The 26,788-nt window shown below is 55.4% G+C and overlaps 2 protein-coding genes across 3 annotated transcripts in view; one reads left to right on the plus strand and one right to left on the minus strand.

Moving 5' to 3' along the window:
- Positions 1-9,499: 9,499 nt before the first annotated feature.
- Lfng (LFNG O-fucosylpeptide 3-beta-N-acetylglucosaminyltransferase) lies at positions 9,500-17,408 on the plus strand. The gene is made up of 8 exons (XM_021163127.1): positions 9,500-10,018; positions 14,103-14,151; positions 14,543-14,642; positions 14,755-14,908; positions 15,012-15,097; positions 15,432-15,597; positions 16,474-16,559; positions 16,687-17,408. The coding sequence occupies exons 1-8, from the start codon at positions 9,590-9,592 to the stop codon at positions 16,751-16,753; spliced, it is 1,137 nt and encodes a 378-aa protein (XP_021018786.1). The 5' UTR covers positions 9,500-9,589; the 3' UTR covers positions 16,754-17,408.
- A 5,253-nt stretch (positions 17,409-22,661) lies between these two features.
- The window catches only part of Ttyh3 (tweety family member 3), a 28,330-nt gene continuing 24,203 nt past the window's right edge, over positions 22,662-26,788 (minus strand). The window contains exon 14 of one of the 2 annotated variants that reach the window (XM_021163610.1): positions 22,662-25,609. In XM_021163610.1, the coding sequence (XP_021019269.1) occupies positions 25,535-25,609 (75 nt within the window). In that variant the 3' untranslated portion in view covers positions 22,662-25,534. The remainder of the gene's footprint in view (positions 25,610-26,788) is intronic. The other variant, XM_029477769.1, reaches the window with a different exon arrangement.

Raw genomic sequence — 26,788 nt, forward strand, 5'->3', positions numbered from 1 at the left:
ACCACTAAGCCACGCCCCCCAGCCCCTCCCTGGGGGATTCTAGGCAGGGGCTCTACCACTGAGCCACGCCCCCAGCCCCTCCCTGGGGGATTCTAGGCAGGGGCTCTACCACAGTGCTACAGCCCCAACACATTTCTGCTCAATTGTAACCAAATTCATTGTCAGATGTCTAGGACCCAAATCACCTTGAATGAAACCCACCGGGCAATAGGCCAGGCCCTGCAGGCAGCAAGGAATAAAGTGGCTCTGGCTACAGAGTGGGGGGGGGGGGCTTCAGAAGATCACCTCCCTTCCATGTTAGCCTCGGCTGGTCTCTGTCACCCTGCGGCCTCCTATTTCCTGTTTTGGTGAATCCCTGAGCCACCTGGCAATGCCAACTCCAACAGTGCCCACACCTCCTGCAAGACTAAACTCTTCCTTCGATTAATTCCTCCGAAGGAAGCAAGGAAAGACAACAAAAGCTGGTCTAGGCAGTCTCCCGGGCCCCTACAGCTTTCTCCATCTTAAGACTCCAAGGACACAGACCTAGAGGCTCAGGTGAGCACACTGACTAACAAGGACTCGCCGTATTTACTTCATCTGCTGCGCCTTCCCTGGGCTTGCAAGCCTGCTGTGGCTCCGTCCTCTCCTCTCAGGTGGCATCACAGCCCTGAACTTTAGGCTCCAGCTCATCCTGGTTTCTCTCCCATTGGGTGCTCCCCTCACCCATGTCTAAGCATACAACTCCTCCAGACACGACAGGACCCTTCTGCCTGCCCCAAGCGTCTAGTCCCTATGCTGGGTCAACAAGATGATTCAACAGGTTAAAGTGCTTGCTGCCAAGCTTAAAGACCTGAGTTCGATTGCTAGGACCACCATGGCGGGAGGAAAAGCCAACTCCTGCAAGTTGTCCTCTGATCGCCACATACATACATGGCAGGCACATACATGTATACAAGTAAAGAGATCTAAAAACAACAATTTTTCTTTTTAATTCACCACAGTAAGCCAAGAACAGTGCGTTCATACCCATGATGAGGCTAACCCATCACTCGGGAAATCTGAGGCAAAAGGATTGCTTCGAATTTTAGGCTAGCCTAGGGTACATCTGGAGACCTGATATCTGAGTTAAGTTAATAGGAGCGAATGAGTTGGCATGGATAAAGTGCCTGCTGTGAAAGCATAAGAGCTTTAACCCAGATCCCTAGCCAGGTCCCGTGGCATGCGACTCACCTGCAATCCTGAGGCTGGGGAGGACGTACAGGTGGGTCCCTGGAGCTTACAGATCAGTCGCAGCCCAGCCGGTAAGCTCTAGGTTTAGTGAGAGACCCTGCCTCAAAAAGTAAGGGGCTGAGGGATGGAGAAAGATACCTGATATAGATGACTGTCCTCTACACATGAATTCACAGACGAGCACTCTCTCTCTCCTCTCTCTCTCTCTCTCTCTCTCTCTCTCTCTCTCTCTCTCTCTCTCTCTCTCTCTCGCGTGTGCACACGTACATGTGCGCTTGTAAGGGACTGAGATGGACGAATGGGTGAAGCAGAAGGTAGCATGGGTGAGGCAGAAAGGAAAGTGAGAAGTGAGCAGAGCCCATCACTGACTCTCTGACACTGTGGTGATAGCTTGTCTCTTTGGAGGTGTGCTTGTCATTCTGGTACGGAGTTCCCCACCCCCACCCCACCCCAGCCCTTTCCACACCAGCCTGGATGATCTCAGATGCCATTTCTATTTCATCCTTAGGAAGGTGAAGAAAGTTGGCCTCACGGTAAAGACCTGACATCCCAGTTACTCGAGGGATGGAGGCAGGAGGATTGCCAGTTCAGGAAACAGTGAGATTCTGTCTCAAAATAAAGGTCATAAGAGAGCTGGAAGTGTGGCTCAGTGGTAGAGCCCCTGCCTAGAATCCCCCAGTGAGGGGCTGGGGGCGTGGCTCAGTGGTAGAGCCCCTGCCTAGAATCCCCCAGGGAGGNGCTGGGGGCGTGGCTCAGTGGTAGAGCCCCTGCCTAGAATCCCCCAGGGAGGGGTTGGGGGCGTGGCTCAGTGGTAGAGCCCCTGCCTAGAATCCCCCAGGGAGGGGTTGGGGGCGTGGCTCATATTCCACCGCCTTGGCATGGGGTCACGACCAGGAGGCTCCAGAACCACTGGGCCCACCCCTGCCTGCCTGCTGCAACTGCACAAGCTAGCCATTCTTGAAGAAACAAAGGCTGGCTGGGTTGTGGTGGCTCTGGCGTCTCCCTGGAGGGTGTCTGGCCTCTGCAGGATGTCGGGGAGTGGATCTGGGTGGTGGTTGAACTCTGTCACTGGGTATCGCAAATCACATTAAGCCAGCCCTTCACCCCCTCCATGCAGTCCAGCTGCCCTCTATGGTCATAGGGCGGGGCGCTCAGTCGGGTGCTTAGGCAGGGATGGTTTTGGCTCCCGGGCAGTTGAGTTCTCCCCATGCTGTGCAGACCCTTGAAATCCTGTGCGATACCTGTGGTACTGCTCCCTGCATAGAGTTCCTGCAACCTAGTATTGGTCCCCAACTTCCTCCTTGAGATCTGTGTCCTGGGCCAGCTCAGAAGTCAGTAGGTGACCCTGACACACCTTCTTATTCCCAAGACCCATGGTTTGGAGGACAAGGGGCAGCAGACTGAGTCCTTACCCCTCCGCATGTGTGCATGTGTGCATGTGTGCATGTGTGCTCTGCCCCCTGACACCTGATACCTAACCATTACTCCTACAGTAGACACCAGGCTCTGCTTTAGGTATGGGCTCAGCCTTGATGGTTTCTGCTCTCATAGCACTGACATGTGGCACCTTCACAGACATTCATACATCCTTTCTAGTGTCTAGCCATCCACTGTTTGTTTGGTTTTTGTTTTTCAAGACAGGGTTTCTCTCTATAGCCCTGGCTGTTCTGGAATTCACTCTGTAGACCGGGCTGGCCACGAACTCAGAAATTCCCTTGCCTCTGCCTCTCAAGTGCTGGGATTAAAGGTGTGCGCCACCACTGCCCGGCTTCCATCTACTGTTTACACATCCTCTTACCATTCATCTATCTATGCATCCATCCATGCATCTATCCATCTATGAAACCATCCATTTGACATCCCATATGTCCCTCCATCCTCTCACCCATCTACCCGTACTGTTTACACAACTTCTTACTCATCCACCCATCCACGCTTCCTTCCACGCATCTATCCATTTATCCATCCATTCATGTATCCATCCATGCATCCATGCATCCATCTAACATCCCACCTGTCCCTCCACCCACCCACATCATCTACACACCCTCCCATCCAGCAGACTACCCATCCATGCATCTGTCCATTATCCACTTTACCTACCCACCCATCCCATCCATCCATCCACCTCCCACACATTCCATTCACACCCCCCACTCCATCCATTCCCCCATCACCTAATTGCTCATTCATCTATTCACACATCTACCCACCCTCCCACCCATCTAGCCACCCCATTCATGCACCTACAGTCTGTCTGTCCATCCTCTACCCCCTGTGCAGCATGATCCTTGAGCCCTGCTTTGTGGCAGACCTGGATGAGGAGTGAAATGTTACCCGCCTTCAGGGAGGGTGGGAGATGAACAGGCTGTTCTTGTTTACCAAGTAAGTAAGTACCAAGAGGAGGGGTTACAAGGGCTGGGAAAGGGGAACCATTTAGGGCTTATCAGGATACCCCAAACCAGAGTGTCCCCTGAAGTTTTGCCCAGCCACTTGGTCAAAGGAACCAGACTCTAACCTACACTGGGGTCCAGGATCAATCAAGCAACTGGGTCCATCAAACTGTGCCTGCAAAGTGCCAGGACGGAAGGCGCCAGCGCCGTCCCTATTACAGAGTAGAGTGAAGCCCTCAGCCTACAGAGAGTCGGGAACTGGCCCAGGACCACACAGAATGTGGCAGTGGTGAGGGGTACTGGGAGGAGCGGGCAGAGCGGGCAGATGGGTGGATCTGCATGGGGCGGCTGTCTCTTGCAGCTGGAGTCTGTCGAATCTGTTCTCGGGTAGTGCCCACCCCAGTTGATGGGAATCAGCTGCTGTGTTAATTCTACCCTTGTATTCCTCCATGCTTTTGCCTCTGCCCTCCCACTCTCCCCACTGGAGCTGGCTGTGCTGAGCTCCTAGCCAACCCCTTCCCTTCCCCCTTCTGCCAGGAGTGACAGAACCTTCTGCACTGAGCCTCACCGGGCCATTTTGATTGAGCCCCATCTCTGCTGTATGTGAACCAGATTTAAAAAAAAAAAACCAGCCCTACCTCATTGTACTGCCTTGCAGTGGCTTCAGGGATACATTTATCCTTGGGCATGTGTGTATGTGTATGTATGTGTGTATGTGTGTATGCATGTATGTATGGCACACAGGTACACATGTGTGCCAGTAGAGACCAAAGGTCTCAACCTCAGATTTTGTTTTTGTTTGGTTTGGTTTGGTTTTGAGACAGGGCCTCTCACTGGCCTGAATCAATTCAACAGGTAAGCAAGGGTAGCTGCCAGTGAGCCCCGGGAAGCTGCTTGTCTCTAACTCCTCAGTGCTAGGATTATAAGCACACACCATCATGCCTGGCCTTTTATGTCGCGGCTGGTCATTGCACAGTAAACACTTTGCCAACTGAGCTATGTCTGCTGCCCCCTACTTTTGGTTTTTTTGAAAAAGGATTTCATGTAACTGAGGCTGGCCATGTATTTCTGATTCTCCTGCCTCTGCCTTTTAAGTGTTGGGATTACAGGTGTGCACCGCCATGCCCAACCTCCCTGGCTTCCACTGCCCTGCTAAGGGAGGCTGGTTCCCAGACTGCCAGCTCCAAGCAGTGGTGGGTGTGGGCTGCTTTGGATGGCTTCCTGCTGAGTTAATGGTTCACGTATTTGATCTCCATAGATCTTCCCAGGACCCTGCATGGGAGGGAAGGCTACTGTCGGGGCCTCAAGACACCAGGAGGAGGGTGGTAGGCAGATGGCCAGTTCCAACAATTCCCAGGAGACTAGAAGACTAAGCAAGGGAAGAACCTGTGTCCTCAGGACTTCGTGAGTTTGACATCAGCTGGAGAGCCCTGGCTCATTCTACAGGGGTACTCAGTTTCAACAGTCACTTGGGCATCTACCAACCAGGGACTGGCATAGTGAATCAGAATGCAAAAGCTACACCTTGAGTCTGAGGGCTGGCACCCTTACCTGCTCTGCCACAAAATGCCAGGGGACCCAACGATGTCCCTGATGTCAGTAAATAAGGAAAAGTTAATTTTAGTGACTTGAAATTAAAGCTGTGACTCAAGTCACATTAGGGGACATCAAACATACACGATTCAAATCCTGCTCAGTGAGGGGGGGGAAGATTGTATATGGGTTCTGATTATAGAGAGGGAAATGACATGGAAAATAAAGGGACCAAGGTGACAGGTACCCAGTAGAGTCAGAAAAACAACTGTGAATGTCTCAATATGGCATGACAGGTAAATAAATAAATAGTTTCTCTGGAATCTATAATATGATGGTCACATCCTGGATAGTTTCTTGTTCTCTATGTCTCTCCCATCTTTGTTTTTGTTTTTGTTTTTTTAATTTTATCTTATGTATATAAGTACACACTGTGTAGGTTCAGATACACTGGATCCCATTACAGATGGTTGTGAGCCACCTGACCTGGAAGCTTCTATATAGACCAGGCTGGCCTTGAACTCACAGAGATCTGCCTGCCTTTGCCTCCCAATTGCTTGGAATAAAGGTGTACATGACCACACTAGGCCTGATGCTCTCCCTTTAACATCATCCATGGCCCACTAGCCTTCTCTCCAGCTTCAAGGTCAGTAAAATCCCAGGACTGTAAGGAAAAGGAATGAAACTGAGGCCCAAGAACTCACAGCCTCAGAGAGGGTTTGGCTTAGCAGTAGAGCCCCTGCATAGAATCCCTCAGTGAGGGGCTGGGGGCATGGCTCAGTGGTAGAGCCCCTGCCTAGAATCCCCCAGTGAGGGGCTGGGGGCGTGGCTCAGTGGTAGAGCCCCTGCCTAGAATCCCCCAGGGAGGNGCTCAGTGGTAGAGCCCCTGCCTAGAATCCCCCAGTGAGGGGCTGGGGGCGTGGCTCAGTGGTAGAGCCCCTGCCTAGAATCCCCCAGGGAGGGGCTGGGGGCATGGCTCAGTGGTAGAACACCTGAGGGCCTGGGGGCATGGCTCAGTTTAGAGTGGTCACTGCCTGGACCCTAGTATTTCCCCTCCCAGAACTTTTTCTGAGGACCCTAGGGGCTTCCCAAATATCCTTGGTCTTCCCTCTCTAGCTCCTCATTTCCTGTCCTGGGATGAGTGCCCTACCCTTCCATGCCCAGTGGGTCCCTGCAGGGAGTCCATGGGTCCAGGGGAAGGGAGTACCCCATGAACTCAGTGCAGGAAGCAATAGGGAGAGGCGAGCTGGTCATGTCTCCCTCTGGTTTTCAGACCTCAAGGAGGAACCACGAAATTCCAATCTTCTGACAGCGAAGAAACTGAATCACTCTTGCCAGAGCCTGCAGCCCCCACAAGAATGCGGTAAGGCTTTGACCTGCTGTTCCCTGTTCAGCCACCACAGCCAGAGCTGGTTCCTTACTCCATGGCCGACCCGGTCTCCCCTGCATGGCTCCTCTATGGCAGGCATGGACACTGCACCAGCCCCTCTCAGGGTATCAGGTTGCTATCTTTACAATGGGGAAAATGAGGACTAGGTGGTAGCGGCTTGACATGGTCCCAGGCTTGGGATGAAGGCGCACTAAGACTGACAACCAGCTACAACTTGGTCAGGTGGGTCTGGAAGGAAGGCATAGGTAGTTCGTTTCCTCTCCTGCCCTCAGAGACTTGATGAGTGCCCACGAAGGTATTTTCCCTTTGGTTTAAATGGAAGCCATGCATTTAACCATGCAGAAAGTTAGGGTGATTAGGGGACTTGAGCTATTGGGAAATGAAGACATTGTATGTGCGGGGGGGGGGGGGGGTTGGGAAGGGGGATGGGGTAGGACCACCACAAGACATGTGGATACCAGGAGAGTCTTGAATTCATAGGTGACAGCAGAGAGCCATGCTATAGTCTATTCTGTGTGTGTGTGTGTGTGTGTGTGTGTGTGTGTGTGTGTGTGAGAGAGAGAGAGAGACAGAGACAGAGACAGAGACAGAGACAGAGACAGAGACAGAGAAAGTAGAATGGAGGCTGCCAAGTGGTCCAGGAGAGGGGACTCAAGGAGGAGCCTTAGACCTAAAACACTCGGAAGACACAGATAGTTGTTGTTGGGAATGGATTAGCCCTGAGGCTGAGGCTGGAACTGGGGTGAGTTTGTTTGGAGAGCAGTCCAGCAGATAGCAGGTAGGACTTTTTCCTTGTCCTTGAGGGCCCGGGCTCTGGCAGGAGGGGGAGGGGTTTATAGCAGGAGGTGACGCCATGGGAGTCTTGTCACTCGGGCACAGCCAGCACCATCTGCTTAGGCATCTGCCTAACAGAGGTGGTGCCTCCTAATTACCTGGGGGGAGGGGTCAGGAAGAAGCCTGGGAACCACCATATCCCACTCCCTCCCACCACAGAGGGGTTTGTGGTGTCCCACAGGGCCCTCAGAGCAAATGGACCAGAGATCCACTCCTGGGGTGGGGTGGGAGGTTGGGGGGGTGGTGGGAGGAGCCTGGCTACACATCAATTCAAAGTCATTTTATTTTATATTTGTGATAGGGTCTCATGTAGCTCAGGCTGGACTCAAACTCACTATTTGCCAAGGAATATTTGGTGCGGAGATGGAACCGAGGCGTCATACATGCTAGGCAAACACTTTACCAACTTTGCCAGATGAACTACATTTCAGGTGCTCTTTTACACGGCAGCAGGGGCTGACCCGATATTCACTCTGTAACTCAGGCTGCCTTTAAATGTTCAGCAATCGTCCAAGCCTGCTACATGGGCTATCATGTCTGTCTTCATTTTGAAAAGAATTTTGTTGAAAGCAGGCGTGCATATGTGTATGTGTGCGCGTGCGTGCGTGTGTATAAATGTGTGTTGCTCAGGCCAAGTTGCACGTGTGGAGGTCAGAGGACAACATCAGTTGGTTCTTTCTGACCATGTGGGTCCTGGGAAATAAACTCAAATCTGCCTAGGTGACAGTTGCGTTTGCCCACTGAACCATCTGGCCAGCCCCTACAGTAAGTCTTTACCTGATCCAGCCTGATGCCTTCTTTTAACTTCCAAGAGAGGGACGGACATTAAGAAGAGTGTAGTGGGCTGGTGAGATGGCTCAGCAGGTAAGAGCACCCGACTGCTCTTCCAAAGGTCCTTAGTTCAAATCCCAGCAACCACATGGTGGCTCACAACCATCTGTAACAAGATCTGACTCCCTCTTCTGGTGTGTCTGAAGACAGCTACAGTGTACTTACATATAATAAATAAATAAATCTTTAAAAAAAAAAGAAACTTAAAAAAAAAAAAAAGAGTGTAGTAGAGAAATAATTAGAAATGTTACTCCAGTCTAAAATATAAACGCTAGGGAGTCGGCGACAGAAGGAACAGCAGTTTATCCGTGGTGGCAGGGTGGGCTCAGACTTCCTTTGAAGGGGGACGCGGAAACTGAAGCCAACCAGACCCAGGGGCAGCCAGGCGGAGAGCCGCCCCCAGCTGCGCTCCCGGAAGATGCGGCAGGCTCGGGCTCGGACCCTGCTCCCACTCCAGGGGACCCTTGGCCATTTCCGGACCCGCAGCCTCTCACCCTACCATCAGGCGCACATTCCTGCCGCCCCCGCTCGTGCTAGGCGCAGGCAAGGCCCCCGCCCGTGGGAAGGGGGCCGTGTGCCGGGGAGGCGGGTCTGGGATGGCGCACAGCTGGGTCACATCTGGTAGGAGTGCGGAGGAACCAAATGGAACAGAAGGTAGCCTTTCATCCCTCGAGGGAAGAAGCTGCTTGAGTGTCTCCTCGCTACAGGGTGTCTGAGGTTTTTGGGGACCAACCCTCCCCATTTAGGAACATGATGCCAAGACAGGCCTGCCTGGGGGAGGAGGGAAGGATGGATCGACGGAGGGACATAGAATTTTGTCATTGTTACCTTTTTGCCTGAACTTCAGGTCCACTCCTAAGACATAAGTATCAGTAAGGGCAGCCCAAAATTAATCGCTCAGGACACACTGCAGGCTACCACTTTGGCTCAGTCAGCACCGTTCCCCAGGGAAGGAAACCCTCTCGGGGACAGGAAATGCACAGCGAGAAGCCAAGGATGTCGCCCGCGGAGGAGCACTGGCCCTATCACCCAGGTCCCAGCTTCGGGGGCGCGTCCTCCACGTGCAGCGGTGGCGGGCGTTGGTCAGGCTGGGTGTCTCCCAGAGCAGTTCCGGAGGGTAACTCGCGCAGGCGGGACAGGCTCGTGCACAAAGGGGGCGGGTGCCGTGGGTGCCCCAGCTGGGTGGTTCCCAGCCCCTTGTCCGTATCCCACGTGGGAAGGAGAGATCTCCCTAAAGGTTACGCCCCAAGGCTAGCAACCAATTAGCGCGCGGGGGCGTGGCGGGCAGGGGAGGTTTAAGAGTTCCCGAAGCGAGAGGCGCGCAGCTGGACCGGGAGCCTCGGGCAGCCGGACCGGTTGGCACTGGGATAGATATTACGTGCGGCCGCGGGCCACCATGCTCCAGCGGTGTGGCCGGCGCCTGCTGCTGGCGCTGGTGGGCGCGCTGTTGGCTTGTCTCCTGGTGCTCACGGCCGACCCGCCACCGACTCCGATGCCCGCTGAGCGCGGACGGCGCGCGCTGCGGAGCCTGGCGGGCTCCTCTGGGGCAGCTCCGGCTTCAGGGTCCAGAGCGGCTGTGGATCCCGGAGTCCTCGCCCGCGAGGTGCATAGCCTCTCCGAGTACTTCAGTCTACTCACCCGCGCACGCAGAGACGCGGATCCACCGCCCGGGGTCGCTTCTCGCCAGGGCGACGGCCATCCGCGTCCCCCCGCTGAGGTTCTGTCCCCTCGCGACGTCTTCATCGCAGTCAAGACCACCAGAAAGTTTCACCGCGCGCGGCTCGACCTGCTGTTCGAGACCTGGATCTCGCGCCACAAGGAGATGGTGAGACCCCGCGAGGCCTGGGCAGGAGGATGAAGTGGGGGATCACCCTCTGGTCCAACTGGTGACTGACGATAGCGGTTCCCGATGCGTTAATTGCTTTGGGTCTATCTGGGAAATGATGACACTGATAAATCCCATTACAGCCCCGTGTGGCTGCTGGGGTTCACTTTGCCTTACTACCCTGGAAGCTTCCTTCCGTGTTGCCCAGGGTCGCCCCAGCCACATGCTCTGTGTCTGGATGAGTCGCCTCCAGCTTAGGGCTGGCCCTGTAACGCTTCTCCTAAACACTGGAGTGAATGGCCATATTTATTCCTAAACTTTTTCGAGCAAGTTGGCTCAGCTCCATCCTGGGTCCCCTTCACTCCCCTTCCTTCTTCCTGGGTGGAAGGTACGCCCCCTTGAAAGTGAGAGAGGAAAAGGCATAGCACACCCCTGGACCAGGCAGAGTGAAAGAAATGGGTGCTAGTTCTCCAGGCTTGCTCAGAACCCTGTCTTCAGTAGCTCAGCTCCCCCACCTCCTGTTAGACCAACTTCATACACATAATAAAAAGACACACCCCACTTTGAAAATCTCCCTGGAGGCTACAACAGGACCGTTGGGGCAGGAGAGCGGAGTGCACTGCGTGTGTGTGTGTGTGTGTGTGTGTGTGTGTGTGTGTGTGAGCGCGCGCGCGTGTGGAGGGGTGGGGGGGGTGGATATTTGGTGTGAAGACGAAGACACACTTTCCTTCCTGATCCAGCCCCAGTGAGCCGGGGCCATCCAGCTTGGCTAGACTATCGCTTTAGGACAGTGGAGGTTAAGAGGACAGGCTCCTATCTAGTCTTGGTCAAAGAGGGGCCCTGAGAACCCCACCCGTAGCCTCCTGAGAATGAGGCGTCCCTTTCCCAGGGGCTCAGCAGGCCTTGGGGGGGGCAGTGGGGGGCCATGGGTTTTGTTTGGCTGTGGTGCCGTTAGGATTCCCAGCGCTAGGCTGCTCTCAGCCGGCCCCTTGGGCAAGGCAACAAAGCCCCTTTCTCCAGCCGAGAAAGGCGTCGGCCTCTTGTGTACAGCTATGCGCTCCATGGGAACCGTTGGCTGGCGTGCTGGCCACTCAGGTTGCCTGGTGATGAGGGGGCCTCTGTGTCCTCCCCCCAGCCCTGAATGACAGCCCTCGTGGGGCACGATCCCTGAGCCAGGGCATTCCCCCACCCCTTCATTCAGCCTTCCTGCTGTGTGATATTGGATAGCATCTATCCCACTCTGGGCCGCTATCGGTTCTGAGAAACTCTTATTCAGGGCTTTGGGAGCTTTGTCCGGCACAGAGGACTCAAAAACAAAACTCACAGTTGGACTGTGTGGTCTGGTGAGAAGCCTAGGGTCTCTCTGATCCTCTCTTGCTCTCAGAAAAGGGAAATACTTTCTAGTGAGGTATTATAAAGCGGGCTGTATAACTTTGGAGGCTCTTGGTGATCCCAGCAGTCATTCTGAATAAGCCCCCCCCCCCACCCAGAAAATGCTGCATTTACTGCCCATGCTCACCTCCTGTGCACATGACAGGCAAAGCCCCCCTCTTGTGTGCTATGATCAGGAGCTCTTGGAACCTGTAGCAAAGGGCCTGCTCTCCTGTCTGTCCAGGGCAGCTGCAGTCTGATGGAAGGTGAGAGAGGTTCCATTAACCTGGATTGGGGATGAATGGAAGGAAGGCTTCCTGGAGGAGGAGGCTCCATCTGCATCAGAGTCCTAGGGTCCAGGAAGGGCAATCTTGGCACCAGGCATGACTGTGAGGCTGTACAAAAAAACCAGGCAGGCTCCGTGAGGTGGAGAGGCTGGTCAGGGGGGACATTCAGAGCGCCTGGCCTCTGGCCCGCTGCTCCTCCCCCACCACTAAGGAGCGCGCCAGGCTGCAGGCTGCCACCGCCACAGCCACAATGGCTGGGGCAGAACTTGGCATCCTGTGTTTCTTTGAATCTCGCTTCCAGGAACAATGCTGCTTCCTGTGTGTCTCTCCCCCACCCCTTGCTTGCCCTCACCAGCTCTGCTGCCCCCCTCTGCCCTGTCCGTCCTCCTTAGGGGAAGTTGGTGGGATGGGGACAGACTGGGAGATCAGGGTCTCCCATTACTTCTTCCTGAGTGTGGCCACAGGCCAGTGTCCTCTCTGGTCTCTTAACTATATGCCAAGGAGAAAAGAAGGTGGTACTCACTTCCCAGGGACACTTGGGAGAGGAGAGTCCATCCCTAGCACTTGGCTCTGCACAGGCAAGCTGTGTTGTGCCCATTTTACAGAGTTTCCGGTGGACTGAGTGATACCCACAGGTACCCCTGGCCCCCTCCTCTCCTGATTGCCTCGTATTGGAGATACACCAGGCAGAATACCCGCACACCCCACACTCAGTCTCTCAAAGACTGTTCTCTGGGCCTCCCCCCCCCCCACAACTGAACAAAGGTGACTTTAATCTCTGTAGCCTTGGGCTGGGTTTTTAGGACACCATCGAAGCGCGGGAGAACAGGCCTCTCTCTTGATCTCATTAAGAAAGCATTTTCCTTTTAATCCAGCAGCAGCGTCTGCACAAGCCGGCCCTCTGTACCTCCCACGGCATTCCTGGGCTGAGATGCTAGGGTGCGGGGGGGGGGGGGTGCTGTATGCAAGCGAGTCTGTGCGTGTGGGCTGCCCCGGGTGTCTGCAGAGACCTGGAAGGAGGGGGGGTGCATACTTGCAGATGATGTAGATCCCACATTTGCACTCCTAACGTGGGCTTCACTGGAGTGAGCATCTGGGTATGGGATCAGCCTGGGTAAAGGAATAGGGCTGCTCGAGGCATGGTGTGCCACCCTTGTAGACCTGGGGTTTCTTGGGTGGCTGGCTGGGTACATGCTGACCTCCGGGTTTGCATGCTCACACCCAGCTTTCCTTGGGACCCTTTTGTGCACAAAAGCAGAGCGAAGGCTGGTGGTTGTTGGGGAGCCTGCTGCCTCTGCTGTGAGCAGCCCCCACCCGCCCTAGGGTTGCACTCTGCAATGCCAGGGTGCGGCAGTCGGCACGCGCTGGGCGGGCCGGCGGAGGAAGGAACATTCCTTCCCGTGTGCCGACGGGCCCAGGCGGGCGCCGGCAGCTCCTGGCCCCGCCCCGGCGCCCCCCTCCTCTTCCGCAGTGCAATCCTGGCAGGGGGTGGCCCAGCGCCCGGCCAGGTGGAGTCTTGGCTGTGGCCCTGGGCAAAGCCTTCTGTAAGCGGGAAACAGTTTTCCTCTCCGAAGCCTCACCCGGCTGCTCAGATACCCCAGTGGGCCTGGAGACATGAATCCTTTTCTGCTACTACCATGTTGACCGCCGTGACCTCCCAGAACCTGACTGGGTGCTATGGCGGGGGAAACCTGCTCTATGGGGCACAGGAGGAAGTCCAGGCCAGAGTCACGAGCGACCAATGGCCTTACCCATACTCCCGCGCACAGGACCTCTCGCCCAGCCGGCCCAGTTAACCAGGCCAGCTGTATGGAAATGACAGCCCGGCCACTCCTGCTTAACTCGGCAGAGTTAAGGCTGGCCCAGCCCAGGACAAAGCTGGCGGACAATGGCTGGTGATTCATCCTCCCTTCGGGTCCCTTTGTCTGCCAGGGCTTGGCAGCGGCCCAGCAGAGGCCTTTGTCCCCGACCCGAGTGAGTGAGGCTCAGCTTCCCAAAGCCGACCTCCTCCTCCTGTCCCCCGCCCCCTCCCACAGCTTGGAAAGCCTGCAGGCTGGGCGGGCTGGCAGGCTGTGTCAATAAGGGTGTGTGCCCCGCCAGGTGCACAGGTTGGCGGGAGGGTTAGTTGAAGCCCGTTTACCTGGCTGGTGGGTGGGGCATCCCACCTGGCTCGTGCCTCCCAGCTGCCTGTGGTGACCTTGGGCCCACCTGTCTGAAGTCGGAGAGTGAGCCCACCTCCCCCAGCCAGCCAGCCCGCCAGCCCAGCTGCCACTCCCCCTGGGCACTTGAGCACACATTCTGTGTGCAGTGGAGAATTCAGGCAGTTCAGTGCAGGGTGGGGGAGGAGTCTAGATTGGGTGCCTTGGCTGTGGACCTCGTAGGGGACTTGGGAGCTGGAAGGCTCAAGATCCTCTCTCTTCTTCCAGACGTTCATCTTCACAGATGGGGAGGACGAAGCTCTGGCCAAGCTCACAGGTTGGTTGGTCCCAGGCTTGGGGGTGGGGATGAGGGTGGGAGTCGCTGGTCCCAAGCAACTTCTTCCCCTGAGGCTGTGAGGTCACTAGCTGCCGCCTCGGGGCTAAGAGGCCAGTTCACTCGGCTTGTTTGCTTCATGCCCCGCCCCACCACTCCCCGGGCCCGATTCTTATGCAGAGGAGACCCTTTCAGTCCTCTGGGGACTCTTTGAGTCCCGCTTAGCAGCAACAGGTGGCGGGTACTGGGGGAAAAAACTGGCTGAATGAATGGGCAGCGGTGGCTACCCTGGGGAGGGGGCTAGGCTGGGCAGGGCTGGGGCTAAGGTCCAAGGCAATGAGAAATGCCTGCCGCTGTGCGGACCAGGCCTGCTTACGGCCCTCTCCGTCTACAGGCAATGTGGTGCTCACCAACTGCTCCTCGGCTCACAGCCGCCAGGCTCTGTCCTGCAAGATGGCTGTGGAGTATGACCGATTCATTGAGTCTGGGAAGAAGTGAGTTCCTACCTTTCCCGCTGTGCCCCATCCTTGCCCCTTCCCTGGCAGCCCTGCAGCCCTCGACCCCTATCTGCAGCCCCTGACAGCCTCCCTCCCACCTTGTGTTCAGGTGGTTCTGCCACGTGGATGATGACAACTACGTCAACCTCCGGGCGCTGCTGAGGCTTCTGGCCAGCTATCCCCACACCCAAGACGTGTACATCGGCAAGCCCAGCCTGGACAGGCCCATCCAGGCCACAGAGCGGATCAGCGAGCACAAAGTGGTGAGTGTCTCCCAGGGTTGCACACACCCTGAGGAGGTAGGGAGGGGCTGAGCCACCTTTGCAACCAGGAGTCTCCTGACAGCCTTTGTTTCACTTCACCCAGAGACCCGTCCACTTTTGGTTTGCCACCGGAGGAGCTGGCTTCTGCATCAGCCGAGGGCTGGCCCTAAAGATGGGCCCATGGGCCAGGTGAGTGTCCCCTGCATAGCTGCCACTACCCCCGACAGCAGACTGTTCCTGACATCTGTTTCTGGTGCTCGCTCGCTCGCTCGCTCGTGGTCCTGGGTTCCCTGCCGCAGCAGGCTTCTGGCTTGGGCTGTTCTTTCCCTGCCTTAGGCAGCTGTGTTTTCTGCCACTCTCTACCTCTGATAAAGCCTTCGGCATGGAAGGACTGTGGCTCATGGCAGGGCGGGGCATAGTGGACTCCCTCTTTTTGAGGCCAGTTTGGCAAAGTCTTGTCTACTCACAGCCCAGCTGCTGGCTTCAGCCTCTGCTTACTCTTCCCCGGGCCCTTCCCTTGCAGTGGAGGACACTTCATGAGCACGGCAGAGCGCATCCGGCTCCCCGATGACTGCACCATTGGCTACATTGTAGAGGCTCTGCTGGGTGTACCCCTCATCCGGAGCGGCCTCTTCCACTCCCACCTGGAGAACCTGCAGCAGGTGCCCACCACCGAGCTTCATGAGCAGGTGCGCGTGTGGCCCCCAGGCCTGGGTGGCCAAGCAGAGAACTCAACAGTTGAGGGACAGAAGGGAGAGGGTGCCTCCAAGGAAGGGACAATTTTTATCTACTTATTTATTGATTGATTGATTTTGGTTTTCTGAGAACAGGGTTTCTCTGAGTAGCCCTGGTTGTCCAGAACGACCTCTGTAGACCAGGCTGGCCTCGAACTCAGGGATCAACCTGCCTCTGCCTCTGAGAGCTGGATTAAAGGCATATTGAGACAGGGCTTCACTATGTAGCCCAGGCTAGCCTTGATCCTCTTGCTGTAGCCCCCCATATGCTAGAAATCAGCTGTGTGTCACCACACCTGATTCAGAGTCATTTAGGGGTGGGGTGGATGTATATTTTCATTTATTTATTTTTTTTATTTACTTAGAGATGGGTCTCTTATAGCCCAGGCTAGCCCTGAAGTTGATATGTAGTTGAGAATGACCTTGAATTCCTGATCCTCCTGACTCCACCTTCCTGGGCTAGGGTTGCAGGAGTGTACTACCACACCCAGTTTATGCAGTTAAGTTGGGCTAGCCTAGGGTCACTGTTTTAAATAGGGATATCAGACACTCCTCATTCTCAGGTGTCACAGTCTGCTGGTCCACATGAGGTACCCCAGTTTCACTCTCTAGCTCCTCCAAAAAATGAAAGTCAAGTAGATTCTTCTAAGTTGCTGATCCTGCCCTTGGAGGGAACACTCCTGCTCTGTCTCGCTTATGGTCGTAGGCCCCACCATGGGCTTCATCCCCAGGTGGGCCGAGCCAATGTCCTTGGTTCAAGGGACAGCAGCAGCAGGAATAGCCAGGCAGGACTGCCACCTCTCCAGCATTGTCCTGTTGCTCCCAATGCAGGTGACCCTGAGCTATGGCATGTTTGAGAACAAGCGGAATGCAGTGCACATCAAGGGGCCGTTCTCTGTGGAGGCTGATCCATCCAGGTAAGAATGCGTAGAGGGTCACCAAGTACCCCCGGGGTGGGTGGGGCAGGAACCCCATGGTTGGGACTGCCAGAGGGCCCATGGCACCCCCAGCCCACGCAGACCAGTCTTTACTCTGTCCCAACAGGTTCCGCTCTGTCCATTGCCACCTGTACCCAGACACACCCTGGTGTCCTCGCTCCGCCATCTTCTAGCAGTCTAGGTTGAGACTCTGTCCCTGGGTGCCCCTGGTATCCAAAGGGCCCAGGGACCTTTGTTGTATGCCCTGGCCTTGGTGTCCGAGGCTCTTCAGGGCTATGTGTATGTGTGTGTATGTCTATATTTGTGTGTTTGTGTGGCGTGCCCACCCGTGTTGCAGACTGCTGGGCAGTCGTGTTCTTCAGGGAGTGGCAGGTCTGTCCCTAACTACACTCTGAGCGCCACTCCGAGGGCAGTTGTGTGGGATCTGTGTTTGGATCTCTGCAGTGGGGGGTGGGTGAGGCCTCGGGGCTCCCCTCAGGGGTCCGGTCTCTTATGTTGGGGTGCTAGCACCTACCTGGAACCTTCCCTGTCAGCTGAGCTGTGCCCAGTCCCAGGGAAGCTGATTTGGCCCGGGTGCTACCTGTGGCCATTCTGGTGAACAATGCACCCCCACCCCCTGCCCTCCAGGGTGGAGGCGAAGTCTTCAGGCCCCACCCTCTGATGCCCTATCTTTGTCTCCCACACCAGTGGGGTTCAGAGCTATGAATTTTATCTCCTCTCCAAAGTAGAGAGAAAGTCGCCCATAGTGGGTGTGCCTGTACATATTGTGACAGTATTTTTTTACTGTGCTCTTTCTTGAAAGGGGGAGGGGTGGGTGTGAAAGGAGGTGGGGGGTGGTTGTTTTCTGGGGTGGGCTGGAGAGGGTCGTATTTTATCTTTTCTGTGGATCAGAAAAAAGTGGAAGCCGGACAGGCTTGGTCTTTGGAAAGCTGGACAATGAGTGCCTTGGTACTGTATTTATGCCTTCCAGTATCTGGAACCCCTCTCCCCCTCCCCCAATCCTCCCCAGCACCCCAAGACTCACCTCACCCCCACCACCCTCAACTCCTCACTCCCCTACCCCATGGGCTGTATTCTGTGTTCTTTTTGCAAAGACCTTAACTAGGCCAGCTAACGATGATAAGGGAAAAAGCTCTCAGGGAATTGATGTGTTGTTGCTATGGTGACGTCCTTCCTCTGAATAAAGGTGCTCTTTGCAGCAACCCAAGGGGCCCTAGTCTTGCTTGGGAGTTGGGGCTAAGCCACCTGTCCATCAAGGTATCTGGAGGGGACTTTCAGATGAGGGCAGGGGAGACCCAGCCATGACATAGAGAAGAAGGCAATTGGTAAGAATTCAACAAGTTAGCCGGGCATGGTGGCGCACGTCTTGAATCCCAGCACTCGGGAGGCAGAGGCAGGCGGATTTCTGAGTTCGAGGCCAGCCTGGTCTACAGAGTGAGTTCCAGGACAGCCCGAGCTATACAGAGAAACCCTGTCTCGAAAAACCAAAAAAAAAAAAAAAAAAAAAAGAGGAAGAAGAAGAATTCAACAAGTTTACAACTTGGGAGGGAAACTAGTGTTAAAATAGATGAAGTATGGCCAGCTTGGTGTAGATGTGCCTCTGATGGGTTGATACCATGTTGGGAGGTGGGGGTTGGACAGGGCTCATGGTGTTAGCTGCTTGATCAGGTTATGCCCTGTGTCAACATCACTGTGTCCAGACCTTTCTGGAGGAGGTGCAGTGGCTACTGGGGGCTGGCCAGAGACCCATTTTCCAGACAGGAAAACTGAGGCTCAAAGCAGGCTAAATGAGGATGACCTAAGTCAGGCAGCCAGGCTGCTGAGTTGATGACTCCCCTAGATCTTGGTTCCCTGTCAACTCCGCTGACACTGCCTGGCCTCTCATCTGTCATGAGATGCATCTGTCATGTATCCTCTGAGGATGGGCAGTACCCAGGCTGCTCACTCCTGGGTAGAGCTGGCGAGGACTCGGATCTTTCTGACGATCTTCAGGGATCTTCCTCAAATCCAGCCACAGAGGCTGGCTGATCAGGGAGATCCCCACCATACTCCTTTCCTGTGGTCTCCTTGTTTTCTCTCCTTTACAGAGAAGCAGGCTAGTGCTGCCCACCTGCTGCCCTTCTGTAGGTGGCTGCCTGCTCTGACCTGACCCTGGACTCACCTGGGGCCAGGTCCTCATTACCTGCCACCCCTGTGTCCTTTGCCTACTTCCCCACACCATTCGATTAGAGATCTGCACTCCACCAGCATTGCTCACAACCATGGGTTCACCCCCAAGTGGGCTGGGCATGGCTCTTGCTGGTAACTGCTCTTGCCTTGTGGGGCGACTGGCCAGACAGAGCCTGACCCCACCTTGGCTTTGTAGTTTGGCTTTTTAAGGCCTGGGGCAGCTGCCTGGGATTTTCAGAGTAGGGGATCCTCAGTGGTGGCCATGGTCCTCGGCATACAGAGCCTGGTGGCGGTGGCTTGGGGCCCTACTTCTAGATGAGGAAGCTGACATTTGTAAGGGTGGAAAGGTCATAGTGGAACAGTCTGCACACAGGCCATGAGCCTCCTTCCTGCCTGGATGAGTCAGAGGCCTGCTACCCTCTGCTCTGATCGCCAAAAGCCCCTGGCAGCAGCCTCCCCACAGAGCTGGCAGCCACAGAGGTGTGGTACAGCGGCACCAACCTCGCCGCCGGCATGGAGTTGGGGGCCCCAGCCAGGGTGGGCTTCCCATTGTGATTGGAGCCAGAGGGTGGTCCTGAGCCTGGAGGGCAGAACCTCAGCACAGAGCAGGAGGGGAACCCAGTGAGGTGGCATAGGTCTCTAACCTAGTTTTATTCATGAGGCTGTTGAGGTAGGAGGATTGTGAGGGTCGTGAGATCAGAGCCAGCATGGGTTACCAAGTGAGGTCAAAAAAATCATCTAAGAAACAAAAGCCAAGTAGGGAGGGCCCAGGAAGGGTCTAGCCAGCGGCTTTAACAACTCCCAGGTAGAGCAGGCGGGAGAGTTTCTCCTGAGAAGGGAAGCAAGCTGACTGACTGACTGACTGACTGACTGACTGACTGACTGACTGATTTGATTTTTTTTTCAAGACAGAATGTCTCTGTGTAGGCCTGCTTGGCTGTCCTGGTTGGTCTGGAACTCAGATTCACCTGCCTCTGCCTCCCAAGTGCTGGGATTAAAGGCGTGCGCCACCAATGACTGGCTGCCTGGCAGCCTCAGTGAGGGTCTTAGCAAGGAGCCGTCCTCTCTGGTCAGTTACTCAGTCAGGTATCCTGTCCTGGGGCTTCCAAAAGTTTATAAAATGCCAGGTACACTGATGCCTTGTACCTGTAAATCCCAGGGATGGGGAGGCAGAGGCAGGAGGATCGACAAGAGTTCAAGGCCAGCCTAGGCTACCTACTGAATGATGCTCTTCCCCTCCCAGCTCTCAATAAAAGTAACACTGCACATGCAAGCTCTAGGGTGTCAGGGAGGGTGAAGAAGCAGGAAGGTACCCAGCTTCCTCTCTCGAGATCAGCTGGGTCTGGGAGAGGGTGGCAGGGTAGGGTTGAAGCTTTCAACTTCCCTCTCTGAACTTCCCTCCCCTCTGGGGTCAGCAGGGCTGACTTCCTGGAAGAGGTGCCTCACTGCTGGAGCCGGAAGGCCAAAACCACAGCGTGTGAGCAAAAGTCAGCATGTGTTTGTGGGTGTTCAAGCTTGGCACAGCCCAGACAAAGGCACCCCAGGGTGGGGTTTGGAGGGACCTGGTAAGGAGAAGACTGGGAAGGGCAGTGAGCAAAGCCATTCCGTTTCTCCCTGAGGCTGGACCTCTGATGGCAGAAGTCAGAGCCCGCTGGGTGGCTTCAGCCTCTGTGTTCTGGGCCTCAAGAGGTCTCAAGAGGAAGCAGAAGGCCCTGGGCAGATAGCAATTTATCAGACCCATTGGCCTAGCCTGTGGCACATTCTCCTAGGGCCACCTGACCCCAGCTTTGACCTCTCCCCCACCAAAACAACAAAAAATTATATCTTTTCCTATTCATGCTCGGCATTTAATGTTTTTAATTTTTTTTTTTAAGTTGGGGCTGGAGAGATGGTTCCATGGTTGTTGCTCTTGCACAGCAAGGACCCAGGTTCGATTCTCAGCACCCACATGGCTGCCCATAACTGTCTCCAATCCTAGAGGATGTAACAGTATCTTCTGGCCTCTACAGACACCAAGCATGAATGGTGTACATACAGACAAATGCCTATACATGTAAATTTTTTTAAAAAGGTTAAAAATATTGGGGGTTGGCATTTGTAAACATTTTTTAAAAAGATATATAAGTACACCATAGCTGTCTTCAGACACACCAGAAGAGGGCATCAGATCCCATTACAGGTGGTTGTGAGCCACCATTAGCCATCTGCATCATCTCAGTGGTCTTTTGGCAATTTTTTTTATGGGTGTATTTCCACTGTACACAGTAATTTCATTAAGATAGCTCCATTTGTCACATGCTTTGACCTATTCATCCCCTCTACCTCTGTCCCCTCTAGGATAGTCGTCTTTCTGAGATAGTCCACGTGTACTTTCATCACACACACACACACACACACACACACCCATGAGAACTGACAATATGGCTCAGTCAGTAGTGTGCTTACTAAGCATGAACTAAGTCCTTGGTTCAAATGAGCATCACATGAACATCTTTGGATACATAGAATCCAAGGCCAGTCTGGACTCCATCTTGAAAAATAAGTAAGACTGGAGAGATAGCTTCAGTGGTTAAGAGCACTAGCTGTTCTTCCTGAGGATCTGGGGTTCGAATCTCAGTGGCTTAGAACTGGCCCGATGCCCTCTTCTGGCCTCTGCCGGTATTGCATGCATTTGATGCAAAGACATACATGCAGGCAAAGCACTTATACATATAAAATATTAAAATAAGTAAAATAAGAGAGGGGGGAATGTATTAAAACTAACCAGCCTTGCTTTCTGTGCAATTACATATGTAAATCCCTGGAAGGAACCCCAGAACCAAGAGGCACCCCATATTGAACCCTGGAGGTTGCTTAGAGGTCCTGTCAAGGCATTCACTTCCACCACAACCCACCATGGTCCTTGGCTGCCGCCTGGTGGCCACAATTGATAACTTCCCACCCTGGGACTCCCAGTGTGAGTGCCAGCTTTCCAGAGACCCTCCCTCAGATCTAGGGCTACAACCAGGAAGAAAGAACTTTTGCGCCTTTGATTTGGCGCAAGTTCCATGTAATACTAAATATATTCCCTTCTGATTTATTGGTCTTTCTCCCTTGGTAGTGCTGAAAATAGAGCCATGGTTCTTGCATATGCTAGGTGAATGCTCAAAGTCCTTAATGCATCCCTGGCCTTCTAATGTCTGATTTATGCAATAAGGGAGTCAAGTAGAAGGCTCATGTGCTGTCTTGGGCTGCCTATCAGTGTGGCTCAAGCCGCAGGTGCCAGCACAAGCGTTCTCAGCAGAACTACCACCCTCTCTCCTCCTCAACACAAACCTCTGGGCATTGTGGGTACAGACCGGCAAGTACTCACCTGATGGGGGACCGACTAGTGCCTCCTGCTGGACCGTCGCCTCCCATGAACCTTGTTCCAGCTTTCACATACACCTTCCTCACGGGGGGCCTCTAGGTAGGACCACTGAGCCACACTCTAGTCCCTCACTGGGGGATTCTAGGCAGGGGCTCTACCACTGAGCCACGCCCCCAGCCCCTCACTGGAGGATTCTAGGCAGGGGCTCTACCACTGAGCCACACCCCAGCCCTTCACTGGGGGATTCTAGGCAGGGTCTCTACCACTGAGCCACGCCCCCAGCCCCTCACTGGGGGATTCTAGGCAGGAGCTCTACCACGTAGCCACGCCCCCAGCCCCTCCCTGGAGCCATGCTTTAGTACAGAACTTTCTGATTGGTCCCCGGCTTCTATACTCCCTTCATCCCTTCCTGACTCAGCAGCTAGAGCAATTCAGTTGAAATGAATACTAGTGTCACTCTACGGTTCCTTCCCAGCCAACTGCTCCCACAGATCTCATTCAGCAACCCTGTGTCCCTAGCCTGAGCTACTCCGTGTACAGTGTTCATGATGAGAGAGAGAGAGCTGTTTCTTAAAATTGTTTATTTTAAAACATGAAACCCAAGCTGAATAGAGACCACAGAAATTACATGGACAAGAACTTTAGTTATTTTGCCAAGAAAAATAAAGTTCCCCACAGAAATAAAAATCAAACCCCAAACCCAGTTTAAAAAATGAAAGCACAGCAACAGTAACACACAGCCATGGCCCTACAGAGGCTGGAGGGGAACTTGGGGCTGGCTCGATTCAGATGACATTGTCCACTGGGGGCAGATGCAGGCAGAGGGACCGGAACTGGGAGGCAAATCTCACAAAATCACATACAGGAGGAAGGGTGCGGCACACCACCGCTGTGATAAAAAACAAAGAGACCCTGGTCACCTGTGGCCCACCAGCTAGCCACCTTCTGGGCCGGACAGAGCTGGGACCGGGTAGGGCAAGCTTTGGAGCTGGGGTCAAGAATTGCATAGTGATATGGGGGGCGGGGTGGGCACGGGGAGAAGGGCTTGAAGGATGCTCCAGGCCGGGATCTTCTGCTACTCACATAAACCAGAGCGTGTTGGTTGGGGTGGGGGCCTCCAGTCCTATCAGTTTTCGCAGCCAGATCCTTCCTCCTGGCTCGGTGAGGGATCGGGCTCTGGTTTGGTGGCTCAGCCCTCCTTGTTACCCACCAGAGTTGTAGGGTCCCCTTGGGTAATAGGGACTGGGGACCAATCACAGGCAGCTGGCACTGGACTGCTCACTCCCTGGGGATGTGGGGGTGGACCACTGGGATTGAGTAGGTAAGTGGCACCCCAGAAATCAGGAAAACGAAATGAAGCCAACCGCAGTGGTAGGAGCCGTCTCCTCCGCAGGGGTCAGGGTGAGAACCCCCTTTTCATGTCCCCTGCTTCCTTTCTTCAGCCTCGGTGAGTGAAATGTCACAGATGGGGGCACTCACGCACACGAAGGTCAGGACTCCCGAGACAGCACAAGTTCACAGCCACGTCCGGGCAGTGCCCGCCTCTCATGCTATATACATTCACCTTGTGGCCTGCTCACGGCCAGGGGGCAGCATTTGTGCTTCTGAGAGGCCCCAGGGCACACCCAGGCACCCAGGCAGGGGGATCCCAAACCTCCCTCCGGACCTTAGACCAGGAACATACCCATAGCGGGCAGGCTAGCTGCAGCCGGGCTGCTCTGGCCCTGGAGGTTCCTGGCACCAGGCCAGTTGGAGCCAAGGCCAGGGTCCCTTGCACTGATGTTGTCATGCTTAGGAGCTACAGATGCCCCGACTGGGACCCCTAGGCCCTCCGAGTCCTCTGCCCACTCCTTTTGGTCCCAGACACCAGCACAAAGAAAGGGGTTTTTGGGAAGGAAAGCAATGTGGAGCCTCTCCCCTCTGGAGGAGCTGAAGCCCAAGGGGTTCTGGGATCCGTAGCTGCCAGGTTGCTCCAGGAGGGCCACAGGTCTGTAAACCACTGGGTCCCAGCCTTGCCCCTCCCACCACATGCTGCTCCACTGGCCCGTAGAGGCCCATCTCACAGACCAGAGCTCACACTGGCTGGCTGGGCCAGGGTAGAGGCTCCAGGTCCTGATTTGGAAGCTAATTCAGCCCAGAAGCACAGCAAACATCACACACTAAAGCCAAAAGCACCTTAGGCAAGCGATGTTCTGGGTGTGTGGGGGGGCTGAGACCACACGGACTTCAGTCCCCGGTCCCCAGGACATGCTCCTCCTGGGGCAGCACCTGCCTGGGGAGGGGTCTCTAGGCCCTTTGAGTAGCCTGTGGGTCTGGCCCCTCCCTGGCAGCACCCCACAAAGAAATGACCACTCTAGCCCTGGCTCCAGGCTAGACTTAGGGTCACGCTTGCTGGCTCAGGGTCAGCCAGGAGTGCCCATGGCAGCTGAGAATGAGGTTAGTGGCTAGTCCCAGCAGGGGGCGCCTTCTGAGGCTGGGGGCACATTCACAGCCGTCACAGGTCCAGCCCCCAAGGCTGGGCTCCAGAGGGCACTGCCGCTTGGCCTGGGTGAGAATGAAACCGAGAGGAAAGTGGGCAGTGTCCTGCGTCGCCTAGGTCCCAGACTGCCCTGGAGATGACAAGTGTGGTCAGTGCAAAAACAAAGGGGACGACGAAGCTGCCACTCTTCAGGAATGAATGGGAAAGAGGGTTTGGCACCAAGAAGGTGGCCAGCACTGAGAGGCCAGGGAGTGACCTGGGCTCTGCATGGCACCTGCTGTCTGGGGAGGGCTGTCTGGGCGCTGAGGGAAGAGTCATGTGGGGAGGAGGTGTAGGAAGAGCCCCACCCTAGAGGCAGCTCAGAACTAACAGGAAGAGCCAAGGAAGCCGGGTGGCTAAGGGAAGGCAGGCGCCGGACGTTGCAAAGACCAGAGAGTATGAAGGGGCCGTTCAGTGATGAGCAGGTGGGCGCCAGGCACAGGGTCCCCTGCCTGTGAACGGAGATGGGGTTCTCAGGAGTGTGGCGGCTAGGGCAGTACCAGGAAAGGCTTGCTGCAGCTGGGGGGGAGGGGGACGCCCAGAGTGCAAGGGGCAGCATGAAGGGTCACCTGTAGAAGGAACGCAGGCAGGGTGGAAGCACCCGGCACAGAGCAGGGCTCAGGGAGCCCAAGAGGACAGAAGGGCAAGGGAGACGGAGGCAGGCAGGGTCAGGTTGCTGGTGGCAGCATCTGTCCAGGTGAGCACCCCAGAAGCCTCACTTCTCAGGCTGGCCCGGAGCTCATGCTGGGCACCTCCATGCCTCCTGCGGGGTGGGTATAGCGGGGGGGGGGCCTTCAGGTGTGCCTAGGGCTGGCCCGGTGTGGCTTGTGGAAGGTCCAGCAGGGCGGAAGCAGCAGTGCTGGCATAGGAAGGGTGGGGCATTGGCACGTGGGGGCAGATGGCTGGCCGGTGCGCGGTCTAGTGCCCGCTGCCGCTGGAGTCGGGGCGAGGCTGGCTCGTGGCGAGGTATTTGGCTCTCATGCTGGAGGTGTACTAGAGGAGAGAGGGAAGGAGGGAGCAGGATCAGGTGGGTTCCTAGGCGGGGGCTGAGCAGCCAGCAGCCTCTTTGATGTGGTCCTTGGTAGGGTGAGCCACAGCCGACACTTGGGAGAGCATGGTTGGCGGAATCCTAAGGTAAGAGGCCACTGGCCTAGGGCTGGACCAAGGACTGAGTACAGGTTAGGGACGTGATGATACCTAGAGTACAAAGGTCAGCCTCTGTAGCCGAGGCTGGACCACAGAGGCAAGCTCCCTTCCCAGTGAAGGACACCCAGTCCCCTTCTGTCGCTAAGCCACTTTCAGAGTTCCAGTCAGATCTTTGCCACCTCCAGTAATTCAGCTCAAAGGCTCTGAATGCATCACACACGCTGAGCACAGGAAGACCACATGGACCCCATCTCTACACCTCTGCCTCAGAGCTGTGCTGGGGTCAGGGCAAGGGCTCCCAGGGCAGGCCCACAGGAAGCTAGGCCACAGACCACAGCTGCTGAGTCCACTGGAGCCTCCTCCCCTGCCATTCGACTCCATCACCCCCAGGAAATGGGGGCCCTTCAGGCTAGAGTGACTCTGCCCCAGCCCTTGGATGGGAAAACTAACTAAAGGATATGTGACTCGGGAGAGAGGTGACTGCCTGATTCTGTAGGTGGCCTATACATCTTGGCCGCCTTAACATCACCACAGGCTCGAAGGTTTGGGCAGTGTGTCCGCGTGCACGCATATGCACACATACGTGTGTGTGTGTGTGTGTGTGTGTGTGTCTGTCTGTCTGTCTGTCTGCAGAGGAACTCGCCTCCAATCATGTACCAAGGCCAGGTAGTTAGTGTGCAAGAGTTTGCATGCCTGAGGTAGGGACAAAGGTCACCAGCACTTGGAAGACCAGGCAGGTGGATCCCCACCCACCCCACCCCAGGGAGCACAGGCTGCTCCCCGATGAGAGACAATGCTTCCTCCCAGGGTCCTGAGTGCTTTCCTGAGACATTCTAAGTTAAGGTTGCAAGCGGCCTATGAGGCGGCCATGGTGCAGAGGTGGGAAGAGCAGGGGCCCAGAGCCATGTCATTCCATGGACATGCAGAGGTGATAAGGAACAGGGGGTTGGGATGGGACAACTGGTGGGATGGGACGGGAGGTGGAAGCCCAGAGAGGCCTGGAGGAGCCCAAGCAGGCACGGGGAC

This window comes from Mus caroli, chromosome 5, assembly GCF_900094665.2.
Source record: "Mus caroli chromosome 5, CAROLI_EIJ_v1.1, whole genome shotgun sequence".
NCBI lineage: Eukaryota > Metazoa > Chordata > Mammalia > Rodentia > Muridae > Mus > Mus caroli.

What these genes read in the sequence shown, in the direction of transcription:
- Lfng (XM_021163127.1), top strand. Translation starts at nt 9,590, where the DNA reads ATGCTCCAGCGGTGTGGCCGGCGCCTGCTGCTGGCGCTGGTGGGCGCG. An exon ending in AGCTCTGGCCAAGCTCACAG is followed by an intron (nt 14,152 to 14,542) that starts GTTGGTTGGTCC and finishes CTCCGTCTACAG; the next exon opens with GCAATGTGGTGCTCACCAAC. An exon ending in GGATCAGCGAGCACAAAGTG is followed by an intron (nt 14,909 to 15,011) that starts GTGAGTGTCTCC and finishes CACTTCACCCAG; the next exon opens with AGACCCGTCCACTTTTGGTT.